Genomic DNA, 18,377 nt, shown 5'->3' on the forward strand with positions numbered 1-18,377 from the left:
AGATGCTCAATAGGGTTTAGGTCTGGAGACATGCCTGGCCAGTCCATCACCTTTACCCTCAACTTCTATAGCAAAGCAGTGGTCATCTTGGAGGTGTGTTTGGGGTCATTATCATGTTGGAATACTGCCCTGCGGTCCAGTCTCTGAAGGGAGGGAATGATTCTCTGCTTCAGTATATCACAGTACATGCTGGCATTGATGGTTCCCTCAATGATCTGTAGCTCCCCAGTGCCGGCAGCACTCATGCAACCCCAGACTATGACACTCCCACCACCATGCCTGACTGTAGGCAAGACACACTTGTCTTTGTCCTCCTCTCCTGGTTTCCGCCACACACGCTTGTCACCATCTGAACCACAGAAGTTTATCTTGGTCTCCTCAGACCACAGGACATGGTTCCAGTAATCCATGTCCTTAGTCTGCTTGTCTTCAGCAAACTGTTTGCGGGCTTTCTTGTGCATCATCTTTAGAAGAGGCTTCCTTCTGGGACGACAGCCATGAAGACCAATTTGATGCAGTGTGCGGCGTAAGGTCTGAGCACTGACAGGTTGACCCCCCACCCCTACAACCTCTGCAGCAATGCTGGCAGCACTCATATGTCTATTTCCAAAAGACAACCTCTGGATATGACGCTGAGCACGTGCACTCAACTTCTTTGGTGGACCATGACGAGGCCTGTTCTGAGTGGAACCTGTCCTGTTAAACCGCTGTATGGTCTTGGCCACCATGCTGCAGCTCAGTGTCAGGGTCTTGGCAATCTTCTTATAACCTAGGCCATCTTTATGTAGAGCAACAATTCCTCTTTTTCAGATCCTCAGAGAGTTCTTTGCCATGAGATGCCATGTTGTACTTCCAGTGACCAGTATGAGAGAGTGAGAGCGATAACACCAAATTGAACACACCTGCTCCCCATTCACACCTGAGACCTTGTAACACTAATGAGTCACATGACACCGGGGGAGGGAAAATGGCTAAATGGCCCCAATTTGGACATTTTCACTTAGGGGTGTACTGTATTTTGTTGCCAGCGGTTTAGACATTAATGGCTGTGTGTTGAGTTATTTTGAGGGGACGGCAAATTTACACTGTTATACAAGCTGTACACTCACTACTTTACATTGTAGCAAAGTGTCATTTCTTCAGTGTTGTCACATGAAAAGATAGAAGAAAATATTTACAAAACTGTGAGGGGTGTACTCACTTTTGTGAGATACTGTATAAATAATATATTATAGTATATATAATGTAATAAATTATATGAGATATGATATAAACAAATTTTAAATATGTGCTTGTATTTATTATAAATAATTACTATATTGCAAAATATAACTCATTATATATTTAATATATAATGAGTTGGTACATTAATTATTATAAAACTAAGATTTAGTATTTAAACTAAACAAATAAAGTGTCAAATATATGTGAGGCCGATATCTTTCAGTATATAACCCACAAATAGATGATATAAAACGTCTGCTGGCCGTTCTCTCGTGTTGTGGCCTTCCCATGGAGACCTTTTCTACACACATTACACAGGTCTGCTCCCGCGTTGTCGGTGTGAAGAAACGCCCTGAGAAAGGCCAAACATTCCTCCCCGGAGTTCATGGATTATTATTATTACTATGCAGGGTTGCTGTAGCGCCCACAGGTTGGTTACGCAGCGCTTTAGACAAGAAATGGCTGCAAAGCAGCGGTAGGAGATTTGCAGCACTGAAATGGAATAGAGGATAAAAAAGTGAAATGTATTTTATACTTTTATATGGTGGTTTATGACATGCAGGGCTTTAGTAAACTATATGACATTCAGTTATAACATTGCTTATTTATATATATATAATACAATGATTATATGAATTTAGTTAGTAGAAATTCATTTACTTTCATAATAATAAAAGTAAACGTGCCAGGTTGTGAGATGCTGGCAAGGGTGGGGGAGGGGAACATGTAGTCCTTTTGGTAAATGTGAGGTTGTAGGGAGGGGCAGCAGTACATGTGGGGGAGGGGTCCCTGTGTTTCCATGCTTAGTGCTGTGTAGAGTGCAGAGCCTGCGGACGAGGCCATATCCAGTGTATGCACAACGGCTGCATGACTGCGCCCCCTACAGCTCCACCACCACACTGCACACTACTCTTTTATTACACACCATTCACTGACCACACCCCCATACTCACACCACCATTCACTGACCACACCCCCACACTTGCCACACCCCCAGTTTGTCCAACCATTCGCTAACCACACCCCTATACTGACCACACCCTCATACTGACACCACAATTTATTCACTACACCCCCAATCACTAACCACACCTCCATTTTGCCCACACCCTCATACTGACATCACACTTTACTGACCACACCCCATTTATTAACCACACCTCCACTTTGACCAAACCCTTATACTGACATCACAATTCAGTAACCCCCCCCATACTGTCCAACCATTCACTAACCACACCCCCATACTGGCACCACAATTTACTCATAACACCCCCATTCACTAACCACACCTCCATTCTGTCCAACCATTCACTAACCACACCCCCATACTGACCACACCCTCACACCACCATTTACTAACCACACCCCCATACCGTCCAACCATTCACTAAGCACACCCCTATACTACACCCTTACCACACCCCCTCAATGACCAAATCCATAAACAGACCACGCCCCCCTTATTGGCCACACTCCCATCCAGTCCACACCATTCCCCGACCACACCCCCTGCTGACCACACCCCCTCCCCATAGTGACCACACCCCCATACTGAGCACCCCCCGCCCCGCTTTCCTTCCCAGGATAGAAGAAGTCCCGGTGGCGGAGAACACCCCGAGAGAGAAGTCCCGGCCCGCGGAGTGATCTGTCCCGCAGAGGAGAGGAGTGCGGCCTAGACATGGAGAGCGGAGCGGAGCCCCGAGACAGGTGGGTGGGGCCTCTGTACACCGCGCCGGACACTGAGAGCGCCATACATCGCACATGGGCCGGTGTAGTGTATACAGGAGACTTCACATTCTATATCATCCCATCACACCCATAGAGATCACTGTGCATCGAATGTCATGGATTTCACCCATCACTATATATTACACCCATAGAGGTCACTATATATATATAATATATATATTACACCCATAGAGATCACTATATATATATATATATATATATATATTACACCCATAGAGATCACCACTATATATTACATCTATAGAGATCAGTATATATTATGAAATGACACCCATAGAGATCACTGTGCATGGAATGTCATGGATTTCACCCATCACTATATATTACACCCATAGAGGTCACTATATATATATACATCTATAGAGATCAGTATATATGATGAAATGACCCATAGAGGGATGGTGGTATATAATGATTAGTATATAGAGATGTGATGAGGTCGGAGATATGTGGGGGGATGGTGGGTGGGAGAGGATATTGGGGTATTGATGATGTGATGACAGATTGGTTGGTTGGGGTCACATGGTGTAGATGATATTTATATCACCTCCTCTGACTCTATTATATATATTTCCAGCACCACCCCTCCCCACCCAGTGACACCGCCAAGCCCAGGATGGTGAGGGGGGGTGTGGGGGGGGGGGACATTCCAGAAGTCCATACAAGCAATCCAGCAACACTCCCCATGGCTGGGGGGGGGGGGGGGGGTTACCCATTCAGGAAACTCATGGAGGTAATCCAGTGGCACCCCTCTCTACACAGTGACACCAACAGGCCCAGGAATCAGGGCAGGGGCTCCCATTCCAGGGGGATGTAGAAGTTATCTGGTGACAATCCTCTCCACCCAGTGACACCCACCGTGTCCGGGAAACATGGTGCGTGGCTCTCCTACAGGTATAGTGGGGGAGGGGGTCACATTCCAGAAGCCAGTGATAGTAATCTGAAAACATTGGGGGGCGCTCACGTTCTGGGGGCCTGTAGAAACGATCCAGCAACACCCACCATGCCCAGGAAACATGTGGTAGGGGGCTCACATTCCACGGGTCTGTGGAAGCAATCAGGCGACACTCACAATGTCTGGAAGAAATTAGGAGGCACTCACATTCTGGGGGTCTGTGGGAGTAAGCTGCATCATCTTTGGGGGAGGAATAGTGCCCCATCATTGGCGTCAGTGCATAGAATAGCGCCCCATCATTGGTGTATGTGGGAAGAATAGTGCCTCATTGTTGGTGTCAGTGGGAGGAACAGTGCCCCATCATTGGTGTCAGTGGATAGAATATTGCCCCATCATTGGTGTATGTGGGAGGAATAGTGCCCCATCATTGGTGTCTGGGAAGAATAGTGCCCCATCATTGATGCCTGTAGGAAGAATAGTGCCCCATCATTGGTGTCAGTGGGAGGAATAGTGCGCCATCATTGGTGTCAGTGGGAGGAATAGTGCGCCATCATTGGTGTCAGTGGGAGGAATAGTGCCCCATCATTAGTTTCAGTGGGAGGACTAATGCCCCATCATTAGTGTCAGTGAGAGGAATAGTGCCCCTCATTGGTGTCAGTGGATAGATCATAGAATAGTGCCTCATCATTGGTGTCAGTGGGAGGAATAGTGCCCCATCATTGGTGTCAGTGGGAGGAATAGTGCCCCATCATTGGTGTCAGTGAGAGGAATAGTGCCCCATCATTAGTGTCAGTAGGAGGGATAGAACTATACCCCATTGTTGCTGACAGTGGAGGGAATAATGCCCCAAGGTCAGGATAAAAACAAGCAAAGGGCTGTATCCTGCCCCCGGCTGCAGTTTGGAGACCTCTGGTCTATATCACTGCTCTTGTTTTTTGTACTGCTTTGCTGTGCAACAGAATTGCTAAATGTCCACCTTTCTTTTTTTCTCCCAGGGTCCTTGAAGAACCCATTTCTTTATCACCGAATGTGGTCATCAGAGAATGTGGCACCACTGACCATGATGCGCCACAAGCAAGAAGTACAAAACCGTCAGAGAAGAAAAAGGAACACCACGCCTCTAAATCTTCCGTTGTTCCCTCCTCCCACCATCGATCTTCTCAAAGTTCCTCCGGTGGGGCCTTAGATCTTCAGGCTGTGGTTGGAAGGCCTAACTCATCCATCTCCGGAATGACCGTCCCAATACGTTTGGACGCTTTGTCCTATCTTCTTAATAGCGCAGTCATGGGAAACTACAGAATGCCTTACCAAACACCGTACTGCCCACCTTCCTATCCGATGTGCTCTTATCCTCAGATGGGATGTCCTCCCTATGGCATGTGCATGGGTTCTCAGTATTGCTCCTCAGCCTTACCAAACCAGTATCCTGCCTACCAGACAGGGCTTTCGGCTTGTGGGAACCAGCAAATGATGCAGGCATACCAGCATCCAGTGCCAAACTTTAACCAAAGTATGGGTGATGCATCACAGATCCAGAACACTGGCGCCTTTCCTGGTGTTAACCCCCAAGGCGGAATGGCCTTTAATCCCACTGCAATGGCCTTTAATCCCACTGGAATGGCCTTAAATTCTACTGGAATGGCTTTTAATTCTGCCGGAACTAGCTCAGCGCAAAACACTAGTGGAGCTGCCCAACCAGAATCTAGCAGCTGGACCAAGAAACCCTTTGAGAAAGCTGGAACTAGTGAAAAGTTTGGAAGCAACTGGAGCAACTCATTCTCTTCTGAAAATGAGAAGCGAAGCTCTCCTCGAAGTGGGAGGTTTGAAGAAAGAAAGAATGAAGACCGAAGAGGTTTTGGCAGGTTTGGAGATAATAGGAATGAAGATAACTGGTCCAGTAGGCAACAGTCCAACAGCTTTGGCAGAGATTTTGGCAGGGGCAGAGGAAGCTTTGGTGGCTCCTCTTGGAGAGGTAATTCTAGAGGACAGAATAAAGAATGGACATTTGGAGACAGGTCCCGTAACGCAGATTTTGGCAATAAGAGGAGATTTAACGAGAGTCCCGAAAGGTTCCAAGACCAAGGAACCTTTTCTAAACGCGGTCAATGGTCAGGCGGCAGAGGAAGAGGTAGAGAAAGCTCAGACTCTTGGCAACAGAAAAACAAGCAACAGCACTCACCGATGTGGTCCAGCACAGCAGATACCCCAAGCACATCGAGCTTCGGCCAAGAAACCAAAACAGCTGTTCAATCTGATGCCGGAGATGAGGACTGGGAAACCGATTATCCAGAAAAACCCACAGCTTCTAAATTGGGTGACACGTCCGAAAAACCAGTTGCGCAGTCGCCTGTGCCATGTTCAACGGAAAAAAACGATGAAAAAGTTAATGAATCTAGTGAGGTCCTTAAGCCAGCCGAAGGCTTCACAGAAGAGCTCAGCACAGTTCCTGCGATAGAAGAACCACAAGCAGATGCCATTTCTGTAAAAAGCGACACAACAGTGGAGCTGGAAGCAAAGGCAGAAGAACAGGGTTCCACTTTAAGCCCAGCTATTACTTCTGAGCACGATAACCAAGATGATGAGATCTACACCTTTATCGTCACTGTCGATGGAGAGGAGGACAAAGGTGTTCTGGTGGAGGTCAATGGAAAAAATATGTAAACAAGCAAGGACCTTGATCTTACAAAATTTTGAATTTTCCACAGATTTACACAGTTTTTTTTTTTTTATTTAATCTTGTTTTAACTTTTAAGCATCTTTTTCCCAATTTTTTTGGATGACTGTTTATCACCACATTCACATTCAAAGGATGAGGCCTTTGGCTCATAGACTTATGTAGCCACCTTATCTACCTAGTTAGGACGTTAAAACATAAAGAGGGTTGTGACTTCACTAAGGGAACTCTGTTTCAAGTTTACAACCAACTTTATGTTTTTAATTTTTGAAGTAGATCTTGTACGACCTAATGGCCATCTTCACACTAAGCGTCCCAACACGAAAGCATGTTGATACTAAAACTTTCTGAGCACCATGATCAAGACGAAGAGATCTACACCTTTGTCGTCACTGTCGATGGAGAAGAGAACAAAGGTGTTCTGGTGGAGGTCAATGGAAAAATTATTTAAACAAGCAAGGACCTTGGTCTTACAAAATTTAGAATTTTCCACAGATTTACACAGTTTTTTTTATTTAATCTTGTTTTAACTTTTAAGCATCTTTTTCCCAATTTTTTTGGATGACTGTTTATCACCACATTCACATTCAAAGGATGAGGCCTTTGGCTCATAGACTTATGTAGCCACCTTATCTACCTAGTTAGGGCGTTAAAACATAAAGAGGGTTGTGACTTCCCTAAGGGAACTTTGTTTCAAGTTTACAACCAACTTTATTTTTAAAATTTTTGAAGTAGATTTTGTACGACCTAATGGCCATCTTCATACCAAGCGTCCCAACACGAAAACATGTTTATACTAAAAAATTCTGAGCACCATGATCAAGACGAAGAGATCTACACCTTTGTCGTCACTGTCGATGGAGAAGAGAACAAAGGTGTTCTAGTGGAGGTCTATGGAAAAAATATGTAAACAAGCAAGGACCTTGGTCTTACAAAATTTAGAATTTTCCACAGATTTACAGTTTTTTTTTAATTTAATCTTGTTTTAGCTTTTAAGCATCTTTTTCCCAATTTTTTTGGATGACTGTTTATTACCACATTCACATTCAAAGGATGAGGCCTTTGGCTCATAAACTTATGTAGCCACCTTATCTACCTAGTTAGGACGTTAAAACATAAAGAGGGTTGTGACTTCACTAAGGGAACTTTGTTTCAAGTTTACAACCAACTTTATGTTTTTAATTTTTGAAGTAGATCTTGTACGACCTAATGGCCATCTTCACACCAAGCGTCCCAACACGAAAGCATGTTGATACTAAAACATTCTGAGCACCATGATCAAGATGAAGAGATCTACACCTTTGTCGTCACTGTCGATGGAGAAGAGAACAAAGGTGTTCTGGTGGAGGTCAACGAAGATAATATTTAAACAAGCAAGGACCTCAGTCTTAAATAATGTGTAATTTTCCAGCTTGGTTTTTCTCACAGATTTACACAATTTCTTTTATTGTTTTATCTTGTTTTAACTTTCAAGAATATTTTTCCTTAATTTTTTTGGATGACTTCTATGACTGTCGTCACTTCATTCACGTTTGAAGGATGAGGCCTTATGCTCATAGATTTATGTGGTCACCTTATCTACCTAGTTAGAACATTAAAAAAGAAGGTTACCTTTCTAAGTGATCTTGTACAACTTAATAGCCACCTTCTCACCAAGATTCCCAACACAAAAATGTGTTTCTATGAAAGGTGTATTCTCTCTTTAATCTGATAATGTTGATGTTTCTAGTTTTTATGTTGCCAGATAAAAAAAAATGCCATGGAAATTGTATATCCTTTCAACATAAAGATACATCTTGGGTTCTAGGATTTAATATTTTATGTTCCTACCAGATAACAATATGGTTAATCATTTGGTGGCCCATAATCTTGCGTATCTTCCGTATTACCTTAATCTTGCGTATTACCTTAATTTTATTACAAAGTTAGAGAGCTCCCCTACACTGAAATAAAAAGAAGAGTAAAGCATAGAAGGAAGCTTAACTCTTTAATATAGTTGGGCTGCATTTGCTATCTGCCGATAATGGAACTGGTGAAAGCATCCCCTTGCCAAATAGAGAAAATTTGCAAAGAAATCCATAGTTGCTTGCTGGAAAAACCAAGTTCCTCCCAAGCAGACATTAGTTGGGAATAGTTTTTCCCCACTAGTAGGTGCTCTACAAGGTGCCATTTTGACCCAAAGATGATAGATAATCTTAAGAGCCAAATTTTGAAGTCCGATTCCACTGTGATTTCATCACGTATACCGTGGGGTCAGTTGTAATCTTTGGGGGTCAGAATATGGCATCTTAAAGCAGCATTTCTTGAAGTAAAGGTCGGCCAGTTTTTGGTTCTCGGGGTCATTTGCATTCCCTAATTGTCATTTAATCTGATATTTTTGGGCTTCCTTGCCTGTACTGAATGGCCTTGGGTTTTCAAGTAAAGGGTGAGACCACCCAAAACTGATTTTACACAGTTGTTGCAAGCACCAAACTGTTTTTTTTTTCTAAGGTTCCAATGACTTCTCAGTTGGGTTTTTCAGTTGGAGAATGTATCAGGAGTGAGTCGCCCCCCTGCAAAATCCAAGGTGGGTGGAACATGTTTGAGAACTAAGGCATTGGATTGTACCACCAAACGCCCAGTAGATCCGGCTCACCAGCAGATGCCAAGAGCTGGAATTTCAGTTTTGGTTGAGGTTGACTCTTTACGTCTTGAAGGACAGCTGTGTTGAACTAACTTTTGCCAAACAAATCCCACCAAAGCTAACTACACTTCCCATTATCAACCCGCCCTCTGCAGTTGCTCTAGCTCCATGGCCACGAGAGTCATTACATCAAGCTGTTCAGCGCTGGCCCCATCTGCGCATTTACCTCCATAGGCTTAGATGGAGCCGTATTCCAAATTTCAATATCTGACCCATTCAATCTTAAAGGGGCAGAGTGCGCAGTGGCCACCAGCTCTTAATAGGCTTTCAGCAGACATCGTTAAAGGCCTCGGATCTGAAACCAAGATAAGGAAGCACCTGCGGAGGAGGGGTAACTGGAGGCTAGTGCATATATGTTGTGGGGGGGGGGGCATTTAGCAAAAAAATTGTTAGGTACAGCTGTCTCTTAAATCAGTTCATAATACCCAAAGCCATCATTAGGAAGGTCTACATTTTCCAACTGAGAGATTTTAAAAGTATTTTGGCACCGGAGCAACGTCAGGATTAAACTTTTACCGACTTTTATCCTTTGATCTGTAGGGCTGTTCATGTAAAATGCCCTTGACAATTTCAGACTGTTGTTCTTATGTTTATGTAGGAGGTCAATTTGGATTATAACTGCTGGTGTAATAAAGTTCTTGTGTTCTATACATTTTTTTTTTGTTAATTTGCTGTTAATTTGCCATTGAGCTGTCAGTTTATAATAGATGTCACCTCCAAAGAGAACGGAGGTCCATATGGTGGCCCTTGGACAATCTGCACTGGCCATAAGCAATGCACTTATTGTTTACAAATATTTTTCAAAATAGGAATGTAATAGTTGGTGTTTAAATCCCATCCTTCATCTAGATGGTGCACTCCTTCTTACCCCCATCTCATGAGCTATCCTGACCTACCCTTCCACTCCACTGATCCAAACTTATCTTGAGCACCTGTACATAGTAATCCCTGGCTGCGTTTGCATTATAGCTCCATCGATATCTATGGGATCCCATCCTTCGTCTAGGTGGTGCACTCCCTCTTACCCCATCCCCTTAACCTGACCCAATCTCCCCCGTCATAGATCCATATTTACCTCGGGGCACCTGCACATAGTAATCCCTGGCTGCATTTGTGCATTACAAACCCATAGACATCTATGGGATCCCATCCTTCATCTGGGTGGTGTACTCCTTACCCCCAACCCCTGAGTTAACCTGACCCACCCTTCCCCTCCACAGATGCATACTTACCTTGAGCACCTGCACTCCAAAATCACTGGATGCATTTGCTCATTATAGATCCATAGATATCTATGGGATCCCGTCCTTTATCTAGATGGTGCACTCCTTCTTCCCCCCATCCCCTGAGCTTATCTGACCCACCCTCCCCCTCCACAGATGCATACTTAACCTCAAGCACCTGCACATAGTAATCCCTGGCTGCATTTGCGCATTACAGACCCATAGACCTCTACGGGATCCCATCCTTCATTTCCTGATGCACTCCTTCTTACCCCCACCCCCTGACCTAACCTTCCCCTCCACAGATCCATATTTACCTTGACCACCTGCAACCAATAATCCCTCACTGTGTTTGCACATTATAGACACATAGTTATCTATGGGATCCCATCCTTCATCTAGATGGTGCACTCCTTCTTACCTCTATCTCCTGAGCTAACCTGACCTGCCCTCCCCTTTCATAGATCCAATTTACCTTGAGCACCTGCACATATTAATCCCTGGTTGTGCTTGTGCATTACAGACCCATAGATATCTATGGGATCCCATCCTTCATCTGGGTGGTGCACTCCTTCTTACCCCCATCCCTAGAGCTAATCTGAACCACCCTCCCCCGCCACAGATGCATACCTATCTTGAGCACCTTCATCCAATAATCCCTGGCTGCGTTTACGCTTTATAGACCCATAGATATCTCTAGGATCCCGTCCTTCATCTTACCCCAATCCACTAAGCTAACCTGAACCATCCTCTCCCTTCATAGATCCATACTTTCCTCAAGCACCTGCACATAATCCTTGGTTGCGTTTGCACTTTACAAACCCTTAGACATCTATGGCATCCCATCCTTCATCTAGATGGTGTACTCCTTCTTACCCCAATCCCCTTAGCTAACCTGACCGACCCTCCCCCTTCCACAAAGGCACACTTACCTAGAGAACCTGCACATAGCAATCCCTGGCTGCGCTTGTGCATTACAGACCCATAGATATCTATGGGATCCCATCCTTCCCTTCATCTAGATGGTGCGCTCCTTCTTACCTCCATCCCCTAAGTTAACCTGGCCCATCCTCCCCTTCCACAGATGCATACTTACCTAGAGCACCTGCACCCAAAAATACCAGGCTGAGTTTGCGCATTATAGACCCATAGATATTTATCTCTAGGATCCCGTCCTTCATCTTACCCGAATCCGCTTAGCTAACCTGAACCACCCTCTCCCTTCACAGATCCATACCTACCTCGGGGACCTGCACATAATAATCCTTGGCTGCTTTGCACTTTACAAACCCATAGACATCTATGGGATCCCATCCTTCATCTAGATGGCGCACTCCTTCTTACCCCCATCCCCTAAGTTAACCTAGTCCTTCCTCCCCTTCCACAGATGCATACTTACCTCGAGCACCTGCATCCAAAAATCCCAGGCTGAGTTTGCTCATTATAGACCCATAGATATTTAAGGGATCCCATCCTTCCCTTCATCTAGATGGTGCACTCCTTCTTACCCCCATCCCCTGAGCTTATATGACCCACCCTCCCCCTCCACAGATGCATACTTAACCTCAAGCACCTGCACATAGTAATCCCTGGCTGCATTTGCGCATTACAGACCCATAAACCTCTACGGGATCCCATCCTTCATCTCCTGATGCACTCCTTCTTACCCCCACCCCCTGAGCTAACCTGACCCACCCTTCCCCTCCACAGATGCATACTTACCTCAGGCACCTGCACATAGTAATCCCTGGCTGTGTTTGTGCATTACAGACCCAGAGACATCTATGAGACTGTGTCCTAAGGCCAGTGGCGAAGAGGGACGGTCCCATAGATGCCTATGAGGCTGTAATGCACAAGCGCGGCCAGGATGTAAGCAAACTGCAGAGACGACGGTCTTTGGATGGAGGTAAGTATGCATCTGTGGAGGGGCAAGATGGATTAGGTTGGGCCAGGAGAATGGGGCAATAACGATAAGTGCACTTACTTATCCTATAGTACAAGTTACATAGAACGTTTGGAGTCTTTTTTATTTTTTTGTACAAGAAAACGTTCTATGGCCCCTTGAAATGACATAATAAAGAATTTGCCCAACGTTGGAATGCATTCAGCAGATTTAAATTAAGCTTCATTGGGCTTTAGGTTTGGCAAACACTAATGGCACTGGGTGCGTCCTGTAGTAGAAGGCAGAGAATCATCTGCGTTTTTTTTAAAGGAGAGCGCCTTTAAATTTTATTCCGCTTCTTATATGCAGCAGGTCTGGTGTTCAAAGGGCTTGCCTGGCTTTTGTATATGTGTAGAGGGAATTCCGCAATGTAAGACAGCAGGTCAGGCCGAACCCCGCAGGTTCAATACGCTGGCGGAAAAAAAAAAGGGTCTTTGTGCCGCATACAACATTCAGAGAGCGGGGAGGTTCCCCTTTGTAACATGCCTGTCCTAAAACAACCACTCTGCACAGCTCACCATCGCCTTGTATGTTCCATGTGTTACTGTTGGGGGATTGCAATCCTTTTTCTTTTCTGTTTCCTTTTAAAGAATTTTTGCATAAAGATGTTAAAAGCAATTCCGTGTTTGCGTCTTTTATTCTGAGCGTTCCTCCATGCGTCTGTGAATAAATGCATGGTGGGTATTGGATGGATTTCACGGGTATACAGTACTTACCGTATTTATCGGCATGCAACACGCACCACAATTTAAGAGGGTAGTTTCAGAAATACACCACTTTGAAGCAAAATAATGGTCAATGCAGCTTAATTAGTGCCCATCTGCAGCCTCAAGGTGGCCTAATCTGTGCCCATCTACAGCTTCAGTGTAGCCTGATCTGCAGCCTGATCTGAGCTCACCTGCAGCCTGATGTGAGCTCACCTGCAGCCTGATCAGCGCCCATCTGCAGCCTGATCAGCGCCCATCTGCAGCCTGATCTGAGCTCACCTGCAGCCTGATCTGCGCCCCTCTGTAGCCTGATCAGCGCCCATCTGCAGCCTGATCTGTACTCATCTGCAGCCTGATCAGCGCCAATCTGCAGCCTGATCTGTACTCATCTGCAGCCTGATCAGCGCCAATCTGCAGCCTGATCTGTGCCCATCGGCAGGCTGATCTGTACTCATCTGCAGCCTGATCTGCGCCCATCTGCAGCCTGATCTGCGCCTATTTACAGCCTGATCTGTGCTCATCTGCAGCCTGATCTGTGTCCATATCCCCCATCAATGCAGCTCACCATCTGTCATCTCTTGCAGGAAATCACCAAGCCGTCATCTCCTGTTTACTCGGCAGTCACATACACAGTACCGCCACCGGCATTGGACCAGCTTCTGTGATAGACAGAACACTGGTCCAATGCCGGTGGCGGAGGCGGGGCTGTGTGGGTGGCGGGGAGAGGAGATGACAGCTCAGTGACTTCTGGCGGCACTCATTCCCCCCCCCCCCCAGGTACGCTGTCTGCGTATGACACGCACCCGCGATTTTCCCCCTATTTTCAGGGAAAAAAGTACGTCTTATATGCCGATAAATACGGTATTTTCTATTTTGATGCCCTTTCTTTATTCTCTTTCAGGTTTTACTTACTTAACCCTCCACAGGCCTGGAACAGGAAAAATTTGGATTTTTAGCTGGCGTTCGCTTTTTTAACTCTTTGACCAATCGCCAAAGGTTTTCCATCAAGGTTTTCTTTTTTTTCGGTATAGCATGTCTTGTCTTCAAAATTGTAGCCTTTTTATATGTTAAATTGGACCTCCAGCCTTCCCTTCAGTCTTGCACAGCTGTGGCAAGGTTTAATGTAGAAAAATGTAAAATAATGCATTTGGGTGGCAAAAATATCAATGCAATCTATACACTGTGGGGGAGAACCTCTGGGGGGATCTAGGATGGAAAAGGACCTGGGGGTCCTAGTAGATGATAGGCTCAGCAATGCCAAGCTGCTGCAAGCAAAGCAAACAGAATATTGGCATTTAAAATGGGGATCAACTCCAGAGATAAAACAATAATTCTCCCGCTCTACAAGACTCTGGTCCGGCCGCACCTGGAGTATACTGTCCAGTTCTGGGCACCAGTCCTCAGGAAATATGTACTGGAAATGGAGGTAAAGCAACGATGTATCGTATCGCAAAAAAAATGGCCTGGTCACTAAGGGGGAAAGTCTTCCGGTCTGTAAGGGGTTAAACTGCGTAGAGGGTTTCAGCGGGGAGCATCAGTAATTTAAACTCTTGCTCTATAAGTGCCCAGCCGTGGGTCGGGGAGCGTGACCCGGTCCTGAGCTCCGTGGCCGCGGGACCAGCGGATCCGATCGCCGCTGGTGTCCAGGGATCGGGTCACAGAGCTGAAGAACGACGCGAGGTCTGTGTAAACAAACCTCTCCCCGTGCTTCCTACTGAGCCTGTCACTGATCGCCTGTTCCCTGTTATAGGGAAAGACGATCAGTGATGTCAGATGACAAGCCACGCCCCCTACAGGTAAAAAAGAAACACAAACACACTTAACCCCTCCCCGCCCCCTCGTGGTTAACTCCTTCACTGCCAGTGTCATTTACACAGGAATCAGTGCATTTAAATAGCACTGATTGCTGTATAAATGACAATGGTCCCAAAAATGTCCGATGTGTCCCCCACAATGTCGCAGTCACAATAATAATCGCTGATCACCGCCATTACTAGTAAAAAAAAAATATATTAATAAAAATGCTATAAAACTATCCCCTATTTTGTAAACGCTATAACTTTTGCGTAAACCAATCAATAATCGCTAATTGCGATTTTTTTTTTACCAAAAATATGTAGAAAAATACGCATCGGACTAAACTGAGGGAACAATGTTTTTTATATATTTTTTGGGGATATTTATTATAGCAAAATGTAAAAAATATTGCATTTTTTTCAAAATTGTCGCTCTATGTTTGTTTATAGCGCAAAAAATAAAAACCGCAGAGGTGATCAAATACCACCAAAAGAAAGCTCTATTTGTGGGGGAACCACGTCGCACAACCGCGCAATTGTCAGTTAAAGCGACGCAGTGCCGAATCGCAAAAAGGGGCCTGGTCCTTTGGCTGCAAATTGGTCTGGGGCTTAAGTGGTTAAATAGACTCCCTAGTATGTTTACTTTTACATGATGTTGAGAGCTTTTTTTTTTTTTATAATTTTTTTTGACACTGCCCGCCTAAATATTTGCCAGCTTTTCTTTCAACAGATCGAAAAAAAAATTTAAGTTTTCAATAATTTGTCTTTTTTTTAAATGATTGATTGGCTGTTTTTTTTTTTTGTAAAAAATGTAGATCTGCCGCGCCACCCCACACTTTTTTTTTTTTAATAGGCTCCTTTTTTTTTGCAACTGTTTGCCTAAATATTTGCCAGCTTTTCTATTAAGGGATCTATAAAACTTTATAGGTTTTCAATAATTTGCATTTTTTTAAATGAATGATTTTTTTTAATAGGCTCCTTAATTAGTTTACTTTTACATGATGTTCAGAGCTTTTTTTTTTTTCCCAACTGTCCGCCTAAATATTTGCCATCTTTTCTATCAACGGATCTATAAAACTTTTTTAAGTTTTCAATAATTTGTCTTTTTTTTAAATGATTGGGTAGCTGTTTTTTTTTAGTATAAAATGTAGATCTACCACGCTATGCCAGACTTTTTTTTTTAATAGGCTCCTTAATGAGTTTACTTTACATGCTGTTTAGAGCTCTTTTTTTTTTTTTGCAACTCTCTGCCTAAATATTTGTCAGCTTTTCTATTAAGTGATCTATAAAACTTTATACGTTTTCAATTCAATAATTTGTCTTTTTTTAAATGTAGATCTGCCACGCCACGCCACACTTTTTTTTTTTTTAATAGGCTCCTTAATTAGTTTACTTTTACATGATGTTTAAAGCTTTATAAAGCCTAAATATTTGCCAGCTTTTCTATCAATGAATCTATAAAGCTTTTTAAGTTTTGAATATTTTTATTTTTATTTTTTTAAATGATTGATTTTTTTTTAATAGGCTCGTTAATTAGTTTACATTTACATGATGTTTAAAGCTTTATCAAGTCTAAATATTTGCCAGCTTTTCTATCAATGGATCTATAAAACTTTTTTATAAGTTTTCAATATTTTTTTTTTTTTTTTTTAAATGATTGATTTTTTTTAATCGGCTCCTTAATTAGTTTACTTTTACATGATCTGAAAAGCTTTTTTTATTTTTATTTTTAAATTTATTTTTTTAATATTTTTTTTTTTTACATGGTTTAATATTGTGAGATCTTTGTGATACCACATGTGTACTTAAGCTAAGCCCCCTTTGTTTTATAGTACAATCTCTCCCATTGCCCTATTGCCCTGCAGTCTTGTATGACACACATAGTTAAATCCTCATAGGTCCTCCTTGCTGGTCATACGCTCGACCTTGACACAAAAGCATCTGCCGGCCAAGCAGGGGTTAAACCTAACTGCCATTGTTTCCGAGGGGCCAGTTCTCTGGAAAAAACTGTCAGTCTCATCACATCCATTCTCTGGTCCAGAGTGCCAGCTAAGCACATGCCTTTTATCGGGAACCCAACCAGCTCCCAGCTTGAGGGGATCTATTGACCCTTTTCTGCCAGCTTTTGGGGTGGGCAGTATCCCGTGTTAAAAGAATTTTACCTGCGTCAACAGAAACCATCCAAAGTGACCATGAGCATCATGGGGTTTTTTTGGACGGCAGCCTAGTCTGATCCTTTTCTGCGTTGTACTCCATCGGGGCGACATCTCTGTTCCCTCAGTCACCTCTTCTAAGGACACCTCAAACAGGTAAGGACTCTTTTTTTTTTTTTTTTTTTTTTTTTTAAACAAGTGACTTTATTGAGCAAAACCGGACACATTTTCTATTCGCCCGATTTATCAGAAAAATATTGTCTCCTTTATTTTATTTTATTTTAAAAATATTTTTATGGTATATGGGAGATTCAGGAAAAATAAATGTATTTTTCAAGGGATTTTATTATTATTCAATCAAATAGACAGGGCAAGCAATTGGACAGTCACATTCAACAATGAATACATGTGAGCGTGAAAAGCCCACATAACCAATGTACTGAGCCATGCAGTATAATTTATAAATGTAAAATATAAATGATTTAAATAGGAAAAAATGTATTTTCGAACAAGAGTTTGTGCATACTATTTTTGGAAAATAACGTTTCTAAATTAACAGATTTTCCACTCACCTGATTTAGGAAAAATAATTTCCGTCTCTCCTTTATTTTTATTTATTTATTTATTTATTTTCTTTATGACATTCGGGAGAAAAAAACTAAAATTCAGGCTAAACTATCATTTCTAACAAGAGTTTGTGCATACTATTTTTGGAAAATAAAGTTTCTAAATTAACAGATGTTCCACTCACCTGATTTATGAAAAAGAATTCTGTCTCCCCTTTATTTTTATTTTTTCTTTATGACATTCGGGAGAAAAAAAAAAACTAAAATTCAGGCTAAACTATCATTTCTAACAAGAGTTTGTGCATTTTATTTTTGGAAAATAAAATTTCCAAATTAACAGATTTTACACTCACCTGATTTAAGAAAAAAAAATTCTGTCTCCGCTATTTATTATTTATTTTTTCTCTTTATAAAATTCGGGAGAAAAACTAAAATTCAGGCTAAACTATAATTTCTAACAAGAGTTTGTGCATTTTATTTTTGGAAAATAAAGTTTCCAAATTAACAGATTTTCCACTCACCTGATTTAAGAAAAATAATTCTGTCTCCCCTTTAATTTTATTTTTTCTTTATGACATTCAGGAGAAAAAAAAACTAAAATTCAGGCTAAACTATAATTTCTAACAAGAGCTTGTGCATTTTATTTTTGGAAAATAAAGTTTCCAAATGAACAGATTTTCCACTCACCTGATTTAAGAAAAAAAAATTCTGTCTCCCCTATTTATTATTTATTTTTTCTCTTTATAAAATTTGAGAAAAAAA

The 18,377-nt window shown here is 42.7% G+C and overlaps 2 protein-coding genes across 2 annotated transcripts in view; both read left to right on the forward strand.

The window, feature by feature from the left end:
* Positions 1–1,973: 1,973 nt before the first annotated feature.
* Positions 1,974–9,878, forward strand: LOC143933616 (uncharacterized). Its single transcript, XM_077456565.1, has 2 exons — positions 1,974–2,934; positions 4,867–9,878. The coding sequence occupies exons 1-2, from the start codon at positions 2,906–2,908 to the stop codon at positions 6,530–6,532; spliced, it is 1,695 nt and encodes a 564-aa protein (XP_077312691.1). The 5' UTR covers positions 1,974–2,905; the 3' UTR covers positions 6,533–9,878.
* A 7,164-nt stretch (positions 9,879–17,042) lies between these two features.
* The window catches only part of LOC143933617 (lens fiber membrane intrinsic protein-like), a 40,461-nt gene continuing 39,126 nt past the window's right edge, over positions 17,043–18,377 (forward strand). The window contains exon 1 of the mRNA XM_077456566.1: positions 17,043–17,205. The gene's annotated coding sequence lies outside the window, so the exon portion shown is untranslated. The remainder of the gene's footprint in view (positions 17,206–18,377) is intronic.

The sequence above is a fragment of the Lithobates pipiens genome, unplaced genomic scaffold, assembly GCF_037356315.1.
Source record: "Lithobates pipiens isolate NorthernLeopardFrog02 unplaced genomic scaffold, aLitPip1_a1.2 Scaffold_27, whole genome shotgun sequence".
NCBI classification, from domain to species: Eukaryota; Metazoa; Chordata; class Amphibia; order Anura; family Ranidae; genus Lithobates; species Lithobates pipiens.

Coding starts and splice junctions, on each gene's coding strand:
- LOC143933616 (XM_077456565.1), top strand. CDS start 2,906: ATGGAGAGCGGAGCGGAGCCCCGAGACAG. Junction 2,935..4,866: donor GGAGCGGAGCCCCGAGACAG/GTGGGTGGGGCC, acceptor TTTTTCTCCCAG/GGTCCTTGAAGAACCCATTT.